Source organism: Eublepharis macularius, chromosome 2 (assembly GCF_028583425.1).
Source record: "Eublepharis macularius isolate TG4126 chromosome 2, MPM_Emac_v1.0, whole genome shotgun sequence".
Lineage (NCBI taxonomy): Eukaryota > Metazoa > Chordata > Lepidosauria > Squamata > Eublepharidae > Eublepharis > Eublepharis macularius.
Window position 1 is genome coordinate 122,464,041 of NC_072791.1, and position 12,452 is coordinate 122,476,492.

The following is a 12,452-nucleotide window of genomic DNA, read 5'->3' on the forward strand; positions in this document are numbered from 1 at the left end:
TTTTTTAATTGGAGATATCTAGCAAAGATTGGAAGTCTCTCTTTAGGGATCTCTGCTGTATTAACTGAACTCAAATATCTGTCAGATACACCCCAGTATATCTGCCATGATTATCGTGGTGCACAATATTCTAACCCTCAGAGAATATGCAGAGAACATGTTGACTTGCTTGGCTGTTAGCTGCTTATCTTGCAGGTGTTTTGGTTATTATTCCCCAGCCGGCTGGAGAACGTGGCCTTGACGTTCCAGTTGAAGCCGTATCACCCTCTCCAAGGACTGGGATGAGCTCATCCTCCCCCTTCCCCCTCCTCTCCGAGATTCTGGACCCTTTGCGCCAAAATCCTAACAGACTTTCTTTCCCAGGGGTGGGAACGTCACCCTAAATTAACCTTGCTTTGCCACCCTGCGTGACTTCTGCCAATGCTCCTGTCTGAGTATCTTGATACTGGTATATCTCATCAATAAAGTACCTTTAACTCATACCCTGAGGTGATGCAGTGAAGTGCTTGGGGATTTACCTGACAAGACCTGACAATATCTCTTTACCAAAAAGCATGGAAAGTATACAACTAAGTTAAAAGTATAGACAAGTGTCAAGTAAAGCTACAGTATTGCTGCATTTGTGGAACTCTCACATATCTTTAATTGCTTTCTAATTACACAAAAGAGATGATGGGCAATTGTCTTGCTTTACTTCCAAAAGATGCAATTTTTACACATGTTGCTTAGATTAGAGATTAGCTAAAGATCTGTGCAACTTACTTGATCAATGCCACGACCTTTACACTGTAGAATGATTACCTCTAACAGTTTTGCAGCATGACATTCTGCATCTTCTCCTGCCACACCTGTAAGAACCTATGAAACATTATATTCCCTGTTAATTTCAGTACTGAATACTAAGTAGTTTTTCACATTTTAAAAAAATAACCACTGTGGTTATACTGTATCTTTCCTACTTAAACCTGACTTATATTTACATGAAAGATATTGTCAGCACAAACATTATTGAATGTTACTTCACATCCACAAAACTCATTTGGGTTAAACAAAGGATCTCCAAACTCTCACAGACAGACAGACAGACACAAAGTGTGTAAAAATGGGCTGAACAGGTATGCAAACTTTTAATTCAATTTAAAATTTCTCTTGCATTTTAAATAATTCATATAATTATGCATGATGCAGAAAAAAACCACATCAAATACCAGTTGTTGGTAGCAATAACAGGCAGGAAGCTGACTGCCATATCCTGTCTGCAGGCTTTTGGGGAACTCTGGGTTGGCCACTGTGGGAAACAGGACATTATATGGGCTTTTGGCCTGATTTAGGTTTCTTCCCCTGTATTCATCCAACTCTCCAATGACTTCCTGGTGAGCTAAATCTTTACCTGATCCAGAGATTTCTAAGGCTAAGTTATCATTCAAAAGTATACCACTCAGCAATCATCAAAAACATTAATACAAAGACAGCTGATTAAATCACATGGAAGCAATCTAATTTTTCCTCTTTCAATTCAAGAGGAGAATTTGAGAAGCTAGTCAGTGGTAAAACTTACTTTGGAACATCACTTAGTACTAAGTACTATGATCTCAAGTTGCTTTTTGACCACAAGTTGTACACATGTGTTATTGCCTAAATGCAGAATGCAAATGGACCATACCACTAGGCATAAATTAGTAACTATGCAAGCAACTGAAATTACTTCAGTGAAGGGAAACATATCACATGTCTGCTTACCATATGGACAGTCTAGTCACGCACCTGTCTCTTCTAGCTGTATTATGAACCAGTTAAAATGGTGTCTAACTTCCTCATTTTTGAAACAGGTACAATGGGGCTGTCAGATCACAGCACAAGTGCAGATTACACTCCACTGGCTTGTTATCTGGTTGGAACTTCCATGCTTTTATCAGCCATCTTCACACAATAAGTGGACATATGATTTCATGAAAACTGATTTTGGCCTAGATCCCATGGAAGATTTCAACTGACTGAAAGAGGAGGTACCAATCTCTCTCCACTGCAGATCTCTAACTCTGCCTTCATGTTGTTTCTATGGGTTCAGCAGTTCATGGGGTCATTTTGGGCTGCAGCAAGGGGGGTGTTAAAGGTGATCATGTCAGGAGGGAAATGCGGAAAAGTTCAGAGGGATCCAAGCCTTTATGTAAAACATTTCTATCCTGCTTTTCTACCAAATTAGTGCCCTCAATGCAACAAACAGTTAAAAATATTAAAGCATATTTTAAAAAACCAATACACACACAAGAGGGCCAATAAGGGAATGGCAAGTGAAACAAATCTTTACTCCCTCTGCGAGGAGGGAATTCTAGTTTTGGCATCACAACCAAGGTGGCAGTTTCGTGGGGTGCCACCTGTCTAGCTTCAGGAGCAAAGGTACACAAAACAAAGCCCCTGAAGATGATAATGATCAGTAGTGGCCAGACCTTAAGATTGATAAAACCTCACAGATCCGATTAGTTTCATTTAGAATTTAGTCTTATCTAGTTAAGTGGTTCAGCTGCGAATCAGCACTCTACTGGTTTGAATCCCACTATTGCCATGAGCTTAGTAGGTGGTCTTGGGGAAGCCACTTCTCTTAGCCCCAGCTCCTCAGCTGCATTGTGGGGATAATAATAACATTAATTTGTTCACCGCTCAGGGTGAGGCACTAATCTGTTTAGAAGAGCAGTATATAAGTGCAGTTATCATCATCCTGTTGCGTTTTTGTTCCTTGTTGTTTCATGAACATAAGTTAGGCTGCTACAAAGGCTCAAGTTTTCTTCCCTGGATCTATACAGAGCAAAGTTTCTACAGGATGCAACCATTTTAAGACATAAGACATAGGAATCTACCTACCTTTTTACACATACTATAGATCATTTCTAGGTATTTTGTATCAGACAGGAGTGTATCTGTATCAACAGTTACATAATTATGCAACAGTGGCATCATATCTGTTTAAAAAAAGAACAAGAAGCTGTTACATGTGCTGTCAACCTCATGACAACCATATGATGTTAATTTTTACTCCCAAAATTCAGGTCTGCATGCAGTACTTCACTTCTGCAATGCAGTCTTTCTAAACCAGTGCAACACAGTTAAACAAGCTCACCTGTAAAGTAATCAAAACCATCCTGCTGAAACACTTCAAAGACGAGAGGCAAAAGCTGCCACATCTGTGCTGACACCTGCTGGCAGGTCAGACTATGAGCCAAGGAGAATATTTCTTCATAGAATTCTGGAACACAAGCATGTCATTAAATTTGGCTGGCTCATATTAGTAAGGCCCTTATTAGGTTCAGGTTCCTTGGGAAGCTTTGTAATATTTGAAACCATCTCTTACCTAAAACATGCTGTTGTAAAACAGTTCCAATTACTTGCAAACAGATTCCTTCCAATTGCTGGGTAATCTGTAAAGGACAGTTTAGATGAAAATCACAAGAGACTGAAGAGCTGATATTAAGAACATAAGCAAAGCCATGTTGGATCAGGCCAGTGGCCCATCCAGTCCAACATTCTGTCACACACAGTGGCTAGAAATCCAGTGCCATCTAAAGGACTGTTAGTGAGGCCAGGACACCAGAAGCCCTCCCACTGCCTTCCTTCCAGCACCAAGACAACAGAGCACCACCTCCCCACAAAGAGAACACCATCTATCTCCTGTGGCTAATAGCCACTGATGGACCTCTGCTCCATATATTTGTCCAGTCCCCTCTTGAAGCTGGCAATGCTTGTAGCTGCCACCACCTCCTGTGGCAACGAATTCCATGTGTTTATCACCCTTTGTGTAAAGTAGTATTTTCTTCTATCTGTTCTAACCCGACTGCTCAATAATTTCATAGAGTGCCCACGAGTTCTTGTATTGTGAGAAAGGGAGAAAAACACATCTTTCTCTACCTTCTCTAACCCGTGCATTATCTTGTAAACCTCTATCATGTCTCCCCTCAGTCGTCTTTTCTCCAGGCTAAAGAGCCCCAAGCGCCTCAATCTTTCCTCATAGGGAAAGTGTTCCAACCCTTTAATCATTTTAGTTGCCCTTCTCTGTACTTTTTCCATATGATATCTTTTTTAAGGTGTGGCGACCAGAACTGTACACAGTACTCCAAATGAGGCCTCACCATAGATTTATACAGAGGCATTATGATACCGGCTGATTTGTTTTCAATCCCTTTCCTAATAACCCCTAGCATAGCATTAGCTTTTTTTATGGCAGTCGCACACTGTGCTGATGTATTAAATGTTGCTTTCAAACAGTCTCCCGTTAAAAAATAATATAAGACAAAATCCACAAAATCTGCATGGTTCAAATGGTTTGCGTGGCCTAGCACAGGAATGCGTTTACCAGAGCTGACTAAGAACACTTGTGGAACAGTTTCTAAGTTCCCTAGAGATTTGATCTTGAAGAAACTCAAGAGAGCTCTGTGGTTCTCCCTAGTTTTCACACAGCTGTAATGCCAATTAACAGCTTAGCCCTGATTTATTCCTAAATTGCTGGGTGATTTACTGAGGCCTAAAAAGATGGCTTCTCAGTGCTCATGATGATGAGAAGCTGAAACCTGCATGTTATTTTGTCATCTTTAGCATGTCCTTATGCTTAATCAACTAAGTATAAGAAAGATGGGTGATGGATGGGTGAGATATGCAACAATGGAAACCACTTAAGAGATGCTTAAGTAGCTAGCTCTTAAGTTTTAGACAGGCAGTTTTTAATATTTAACAACAGTAAAAATTTCTTGTTTTAATGTCTGTTGTCTGAGTAAGAGTGCTTTCTGGAGACATTCCTTAATTAATAAACTTATCTTTTACTAAGCTGAGTCTGGAATTCATGTCTTGTGCATGGGAACACCCCAGAAACCAACCCGAGATTAGAAAGCCTGGCCTTTGGGAAAGGGAGAGCTTTCAGCCTCATAAGTAACTGGAACCACGTCCTGCCTGTCTGGATGCTTGAAGTGGCTGTGGTCACTGCTCAGAACTGGGAGGTGAGGTTGCAAGTTCCTGCACAGTCCATTAAAAAGCTGGTAAGATAAAACCAAAGATAAAAAGGCTGGGTAAAAAGATGTGTTTTAGCCTGGTGCCTAAGGGCAAGTTAAGTAAGGGCCAGGATAGCCTAAAAGAGAAGGGTGTTCCAAAGATGAGAGACCACAACACAAAATTCCATGGGTAAGACTCATGTGGTAAAACAACTGTCCTGATGGTAAGGAATCATAGGTTTCTGGGATGGTTTTTCACCTCTGGTGCTTTAGTTTACAGAAGTAAACTGTAAGTGGTAACTGGCTGTACTTTGGTGATATTTTAGTTGTTGTAGATTTTCTGGCCTGTATGGCCATGGTCTTGGCATTGTAGTTCCTGACGTTTCGCCAGCAGCTGTGACTGGCATCTTTAGAGGTGTAACACCGAAAGACAGAGATCTCTCAGTGTCAATGCATGGAGAAGATGTTAGCAGGTAATTTAGATCTACTCAGGAAGGTGGGTTTGGGCTGAGTCATCCTGTAAGACTTTCCCAGGGTGTGGAATGCTAATGGGGGGAAGCTTGGTGGTTGATATGCTAATCTTATCTGCAGGGCTATTGTAAGATGTAGAGTATTTTGTTAGTCTGGTGTTTTTCAGGACTGGAAACCATGCCCTATTCATTCTTAAACTCTCTTCTTTCCTGTTGAAATTCTGTTTATGCTTATGAATTTCAATGGCTTCCCTGTGCAATCTGACAAAGTAGTTGGATGTGTTGTCCAGTATTTTAGTGTCCAGGAATAAGATACTGTGTCCTGTTTGAGTTAGGCTATGTTCAGCCACTGCTGAATGTCGTAGGCCCCCTCACCTCTGCAGGAGTATACCGCATACCCTGCAGCTCTGTACAAGTTTACATCAAGACCACACAGCATAGCATCCATACAAGAATAAAAGAACATGAAAGACACTGCAGACTTGGCCAACCTGAAAAATCAGCAACTAACATTCTGCAGCCGTGAAGGCCTTTGACAATATATTTGGTGATATTGTTTACTAATGTACAGATGACCAGAAAATGTTCTAAAGCCACTTTTCTCTGCATTCTGCCAAAAAAAGTACAAGTTGGTTGGCTAATTCACTCCTAGGGGAGTTTCAAACTTAAAAGCAAAATTAATTTTACTACATAAAGCTTAACTTTTAAAAACCTTCAGATGTTAAAAGCATTTATGAAGCTAGAAAGACAGAAGGAATGTAGGGAATATCTGGTATTTTGCACTGAGTGTTATATGTATAACTGACTGATGGACAGACAGAAGAAGTGGAGATATGCTCAGTGGAAAAAACTCCTGGCTCTCACTAACCAAGTTTGTTATGATTGGGCTAATGTGGCTGACCTGGAGTAGCTCAGATAGGCAGTGAGGTATATAAATGAACTTTCAGACACACAGTAGGGATGTCCTACTTGTCCCTCTGTCTTAATAGAAAATAAGGGTCTTGACATAGTATAGCTTGATACTGAGGAAGAAGGAAAATGTATTACCAGGGATCCACTTCTCAGATGTTAAAACTGATACTCTCTCATGCTGAAAATAGAGCTTATTAGAAGGAGTAAATAAGAGGTATTTCAGCAATTAGGAATACGAGAGAGAGAAGAAATAAGAGCAAGGTAACTTGCATGCCTTGTTCAGAAACTGAAACCAACAAGCACTCTCTAGATAAGCTGATAATTCAGGGGAGGAATCAATGGTTGGTGTCAACAACAATGGGAAACATAGCTTGCAAGTCCTGCAAGCCAAAAATGTTGCAAAAGTACTTGATTTCTATATATTTAGACAGGTCAAATTACATTTTTAAGCACTTTCAAAAACCAGGGCAATGTATATGGTCAATTATGCTTCACAAACAGCAAGCTCCTTTGAAGAATAATTTGTTTATTGAATGAATCCAATACTACTTATACTGTAAATATGTTGCTTCCTATCAAGTTTCCAATTAAGTACTTACTGCAAAGAATATGATTTTTACCTCTTTGTGATCTTCAACTACACTGAGAAGTGTATCAATGGTATTCAAGATGCCCATCGCTGTTACTGCTTTATCATCACTACCTTCTTCATCTGGTCCTGTCTGAATCACTTGGTTAAATGTCATTGCCTATATGCATGAAAAAGTGTATTTTATGCTCAATAAGGGCAAAGAAATATGGAGTTAGTTTTCAAGACAGTATACAAATTAACATTACTAATTTTGGGGAGGGAGATTTTCTGGAGGTATGACCAAAATAAGAAGTTTGGGTTTTTTTTATTTTATAGGCCCTGTGACATCCCCAGTCAATCAAGGACTCTGCAAATGGTTTGGGGCAAAGACACTCAGATCTCAACTCCCCACCTGAAACAAAGATGCCATCAGTAACTGATATCACTGGGATGCTGTAGGGATTGAAAGGGGGGACCTTCCCTCAACCAAATTAGCATCCTAAAAGTGCTGGAAAAACAAATGCAAGTTGCATTTTAAAAAAAAAATTAAACCAAAATACACATAACTGAACCTGATATATAAGATTAGATGTCAGGGATATGTCTATCATCAAATGAACACTGTGACAATACCTCTCCAGTCAAAGCAGACTTAAGTCCTATTTTTACCATACTGCACAAAAAATATTGTTGGATACAAGAATATTTACTTTGAAACAACTGTGGCAGAAAAATATTAAATGCTATATTTAGAGCACAGAACTTAATTGACTGCTGAACTCATAACTGATACAATACTGTGCACAGGTTAAACATTAATACTGTATACCAAAACAGCCTAATTAAATGTTACTTGAACATGTTGTCAGGATATTTATATAAGACACAAGCAATGAGAATACTATAAATTTGTAGTAAACTTACCAAATGCTGGGTCATTTCTACTGCTATAGGAGTAACCTCTTCACTATATTCACAAATCATTTTCTGAATTACATTGGTAAGATCATCATTCTCAGTCTCTCTAATAATATGAAGAAGAGCCTGCATGACAGGTCTGATGAATGGAGTAATATATTCTTTAGCTGAAAAGCAAAAAAACAACAACCCCAAACCCTTATTTGTTAATCAAAGGAAAACAGTACATTCTTTAAGTATTTCACAGATTTTTAAAATCACATTTTCAAAAAGGCTGCTTCAAGCAAAATTCAGTTAAATCAAAAACTTAGTATTTATTGACTTTGAACACGATCCATCATGTATTTTAAACTATATAAAATGGAACCTTTATTATATCATTGCACCACAACCTACTACTATCTTTGCATGACCACCCTTAAACCCTTCCCCCCACCCCTCTCCAGGCTTGCCGCTATGGAAAAATGCACCTCCAGAAGCTCCCCCTGACAGGCAGCAAGATGCTCCATTCTCCAAGGATAGCATCTAAACCAGAGCATGCACTTATGGTTCTCCAGCTTGCCCATTCTGCCTACCTCTTTTTCCCTGCAAAACTCCACAGAGGAGAGGTACATATGCAAGAAAATCAACTTTCTTACAATGGGAGAAGAGAGGACTACTCTTAAACATACCGTTGTCTGATCCACTGAATGGCAACAAGAAGTACAGAGAATTGTCAGATATGGATATGAAATATCCAATATTTGGGTTGCAAGCCTCTAGCTGAAATAAATGAGATCCACAGTAGCCCCTACTTTTCTTACAAAACATTTGTACAAGTAGAAATACAAGAAAAAGCCTCAATGCTGCCTGCACTGAGTAAAATTTATTGAATTCCCCACGTGCTCGAGATCATGTGTCATCAATTTCTGGGTCCAATATATACAGAGGAAAGCGTTACGTGTTACACAAGAACTTGCACAAAAGGGACTGCACTGTGTCCATTTATATTTCTGCTTAAATATCTCTGTATCCAAGCCATCATTTTTAGGGACCTGTGCTCATTGTTATATGTTAATATATGTTACTTCATCTAGTCATAGATCAAAACCTGTTTTAAAGAAGAGTTTGTATAAAATTACTTAGCATTAACAGAGAAGTCAGCAATTGAAAGAGAAATAAAACAATGTTGCACTTACCTGTAACTGTTGTTCGTCTAAGTCTTTGTGCAGGCATACATTGGGACTGTGCATGCACAGACCTGCTAACCGGCAAAGGTTCTTTAGCTCTAAAAGACCAGAAGGGGGTGCTCTGCCCCTACTGTGCATGCGCAGGAGTTTTCCACCGAACGCCAGTAGGAGGCGGTGTTCCCATTCCCCTCAGTTCTCCTGAGCCACCAGATGTGTAATACAGTAAAAACAAATACACTCACAATGGGGCAAGAGGAAGGGAATGTATGCCTGCGTGAAGACCTAGACGAGCAACAGTTACAAGTAAGTGCAACACTGTTTTCATCTTCGGTCTTCAGTGCAGTCTCACATTGGGAGTTTAGCAAGCTACTCACCAATGGAGGAGGGTGTGAATGGGGTCAGCCAAGCAAGGATGTAGGACAGCTGTTCCCACTGCTGACACTTTTTTTGGTATTTGCATTGACAGCATAGTGCTTTACTAAGTTATATCAGCTTCAGACCACATGGCAGCCTGACGTGTTGAAGAGAGACCCGTTGTGAGAAAACTGCCAACAAAGCTTGTATCATAGCTGAGTACATTCTGATCACCATGGTTCAAGTGATCTTACCCTCAGTGGGGCAGAGTTTAGTAACTGTCACTATCTGTTCACATTAGGTTTGGAAGGACTTGGGAGACCCTTATGGTGTCCAGAATAACGCACAAGAAGGCGTTCGGGTCTGTGAACCCTTTGGTTCTTCTAACTGATACAAAAAATCCTTCTTCATATTCAACCTGTGCAATTGATGTTCTGCTACAGAAGCACCATTAGGGAAAAAACAGATAGCGTGATCCTTTGTTGTAGGTGAAATTTTGATACCACTGCTGGGTGGAATTTGAGGCTGATGTGCCAGACAGCCTCATTCAGAAGAATTGAGTAAATGAGGAATTGACCGGAAGGGTCATGAATTCCCCCATCGTCTGTCCAACGTTACAGCAAACATAAACATCACCTTCTGAGATAAGAGAGGAAGGGGAAAGAAAGCATGTTCAACGGTTGTTAATCTTAATTGAGAGAGAGAACCATCAGGAAACTCCATAAAGGAACTGGAGGGATTCTCAGAGGATGGGTATCAAATATATTTTCTGAGAATCAAGAATATGGTAGGAGAAGAAAACATGTTGTCAACCCTGCCATAAAAGGCTGACATGGCAGCTAATTGTACTTTAATAGAAGACACAAGTTGGTCCTGGTTATGAAGTCATAGCAAGTATTAAAATTAGTTGTTAATGGTCAGGGGAAGGTAATAAGTCCTTTAGGTTCTAACCATATTAGGAATCAATTCCACTTGCAATTGTAAGATACAAAATACCCTTTTGCAGGTATTCAAACTGGCTGGGTTCACCTCTTTGGAGAAAGAGGGTCTTGTGGGTTTAGTAGCTACACTGTCAGTTTCATAGGTGCTATATGACAGTGCTATACTTGACCTCTAACCTCACCTGGATAGCCCAGGTGAGCCTGAGCTCATCAGATCTCAGAAGCTACACAGGGTCAGCCCTGGCCAGCAACCGGATGGGAGATCTCCAAAGAAGACCAGGGCCACAGAGGTAGGCAATGGCAATCCGCCTCTGCCAGTCCCTCGCCACAAAAACCCCACTAGGGGTCACCACAAGTCAAATATGACTTCAGGGCACTCTCCACCACCGTACCTGACCTCTACACAGGAGGTCTGATAGTACTGGAAAGTAGAGGCATCAATATTGGGACAGAGTCCCAGAAGCAGCATGGCCCAAAAAGGGTGAATAGAATGCAGTGAGCGTGGAAAAATCCAAATTTTGCAGGTATCCTTGCATCAGGAAAGTAAGTGGAACTACGAAGAAAACCTCTGGTTCCAGGAATTTGGAAGACATCTGGTACCCACGAGGGGACATAATTATTTAGTCCTTGTAATGCAAGAAAGTCCACGGTGGAGGAAATTCACAGATGAAATCGACAGGACATACTTGAAATTATTCGCCCGTTCATGGTGATTGTGAACAGTTGCACAAAGCACCTCCACTCTGTGGTTTTTTTCTTTCTACATCATATGCATGGTTGCAGCAGGGCCTTATTTCCTACAGCCTATACCCACAGAGCTGTGGTCTCTGTACAGGGAGTTAGTGATGCCTTTCCTCCCTGTTTGTTAGATAGTACAGAGCTGGATGTTATCCATGGAAGTCTGAACTCTCCTGATGTGCAATAGATCTGCAACAGAAGTAGGAAGAAAAGAACGGATGCTCTAAGTCAGAACACCATAATGTGCAGGGATTTCCTTTTCTTTCTTTCCTTCCTTTCTTTTCTTTTGAGATACCATAGATAACCAAATACCTTGAACAAAGAAAAGGCCACGAAGTGAACCCCAATCTAATGTTGAAGCATTCGTGATTATAGAAATGTCAGCACAGGATCTTCTGAATGGGCACCCTTGGGTTAGATTCCTAGTTTGGGCCCACCATGACAACAGTCCAAATACAGATCCTGGGGTAAACAGCTTTTGTTTGTTGATAAGTCATCACCAGGATACAGTGATGTAAAACCCAATTTACAGTGGCCCTATACTCAGTTGAGTAAAGAAATGAGTCAGAGGTTATGATCGCTATGAGATAACAGGGTTAACATACCTGTAACTTATGTTCATCGAGTTCTTCTGTGCTGACACACATGGGGACTGCGCAGGCGCAGGCCAGCCGCCGGAGAATTTTCTAGAGCTTCCATGGCTCCGAAGGGGCCGTTTGTCGCGCGCCTCAGCGACCGTCTTCCCGCCCAAACGGTCACGTGATCCTCCAGCGACCAACGGCCCCTTCCCTCAGTTCTCCCTTGCCGCCGCTTGACCAACACACTTCAGCCATAACACCTTAAAAACACCAATTTCCGTTACAGCCATCACAATATCGTGCATTGGAGTTCACAGCGGGGTAGGAGGGAGGGTTGTGTGTCAGCACAGAAGAACTCGATGAACATAAGTTACAGGTATGTTAACCCTGTTTTCATCTTCGTTCTTCTGTGCCTCCACACATGGGAGTGTACCAAGCTTCACACAATAAGGAAGGCGGGGGTGAAGTCCAACACAATTTTATTGAACAAACAAGAACAACAATAAATAGATATGCATATATACATCTATGTAAAAAACTGTGTAAGGACACATAAATACTCAACATTTACATATATACACACCCCCAGGTACATATATACACACTTTCACTCAAGGGTACCCAACAGGTACGCCAAGAAGGTTATCCCAAGACTCCCTCAGGAAAAAAGGGAGTGTAAGACTGCCTTAGCCACAGATACATCTTGCTCCGCATTGACATCAACGGCGTAATGCCTGACAAAGGTGTCTGCAGAGGACCATGTGGCTGCTTTACAAATGTTAACCAGGGGCACCCCCCTGAGGAGTGCAGAAGAGGATGCTTGGGACC

General features: G+C 41.0%; 1 protein-coding gene and 1 non-coding gene across 3 annotated transcripts in view; both read right to left on the reverse strand.

Annotated features, from left to right (window-relative positions):
- Window positions 1-12,452, reverse strand: part of IPO7 (importin 7) — an 89,695-nt gene that overhangs the window by 8,946 nt on the left and 68,297 nt on the right. For both annotated transcript variants that reach the window (XM_054970442.1, XM_054970441.1), the window contains exons 15-20: window positions 7,851-8,011; window positions 6,976-7,104; window positions 3,347-3,413; window positions 3,116-3,241; window positions 2,860-2,957; window positions 763-858 (exon numbers count right to left, since the gene is read on the reverse strand). In XM_054970442.1, coding sequence (XP_054826417.1) covers window positions 763-858; window positions 2,860-2,957; window positions 3,116-3,241; window positions 3,347-3,413; window positions 6,976-7,104; window positions 7,851-8,011 — 677 coding nt within the window. The remainder of the gene's footprint in view (window positions 1-762; window positions 859-2,859; window positions 2,958-3,115; window positions 3,242-3,346; window positions 3,414-6,975; window positions 7,105-7,850; window positions 8,012-12,452) is intronic.
- LOC129325366 (small nucleolar RNA SNORA23) lies at window positions 1,516-1,701 on the reverse strand. The gene has a single exon (XR_008596613.1). It is a non-coding gene; the product is annotated as a small nucleolar RNA SNORA23 (small nucleolar RNA).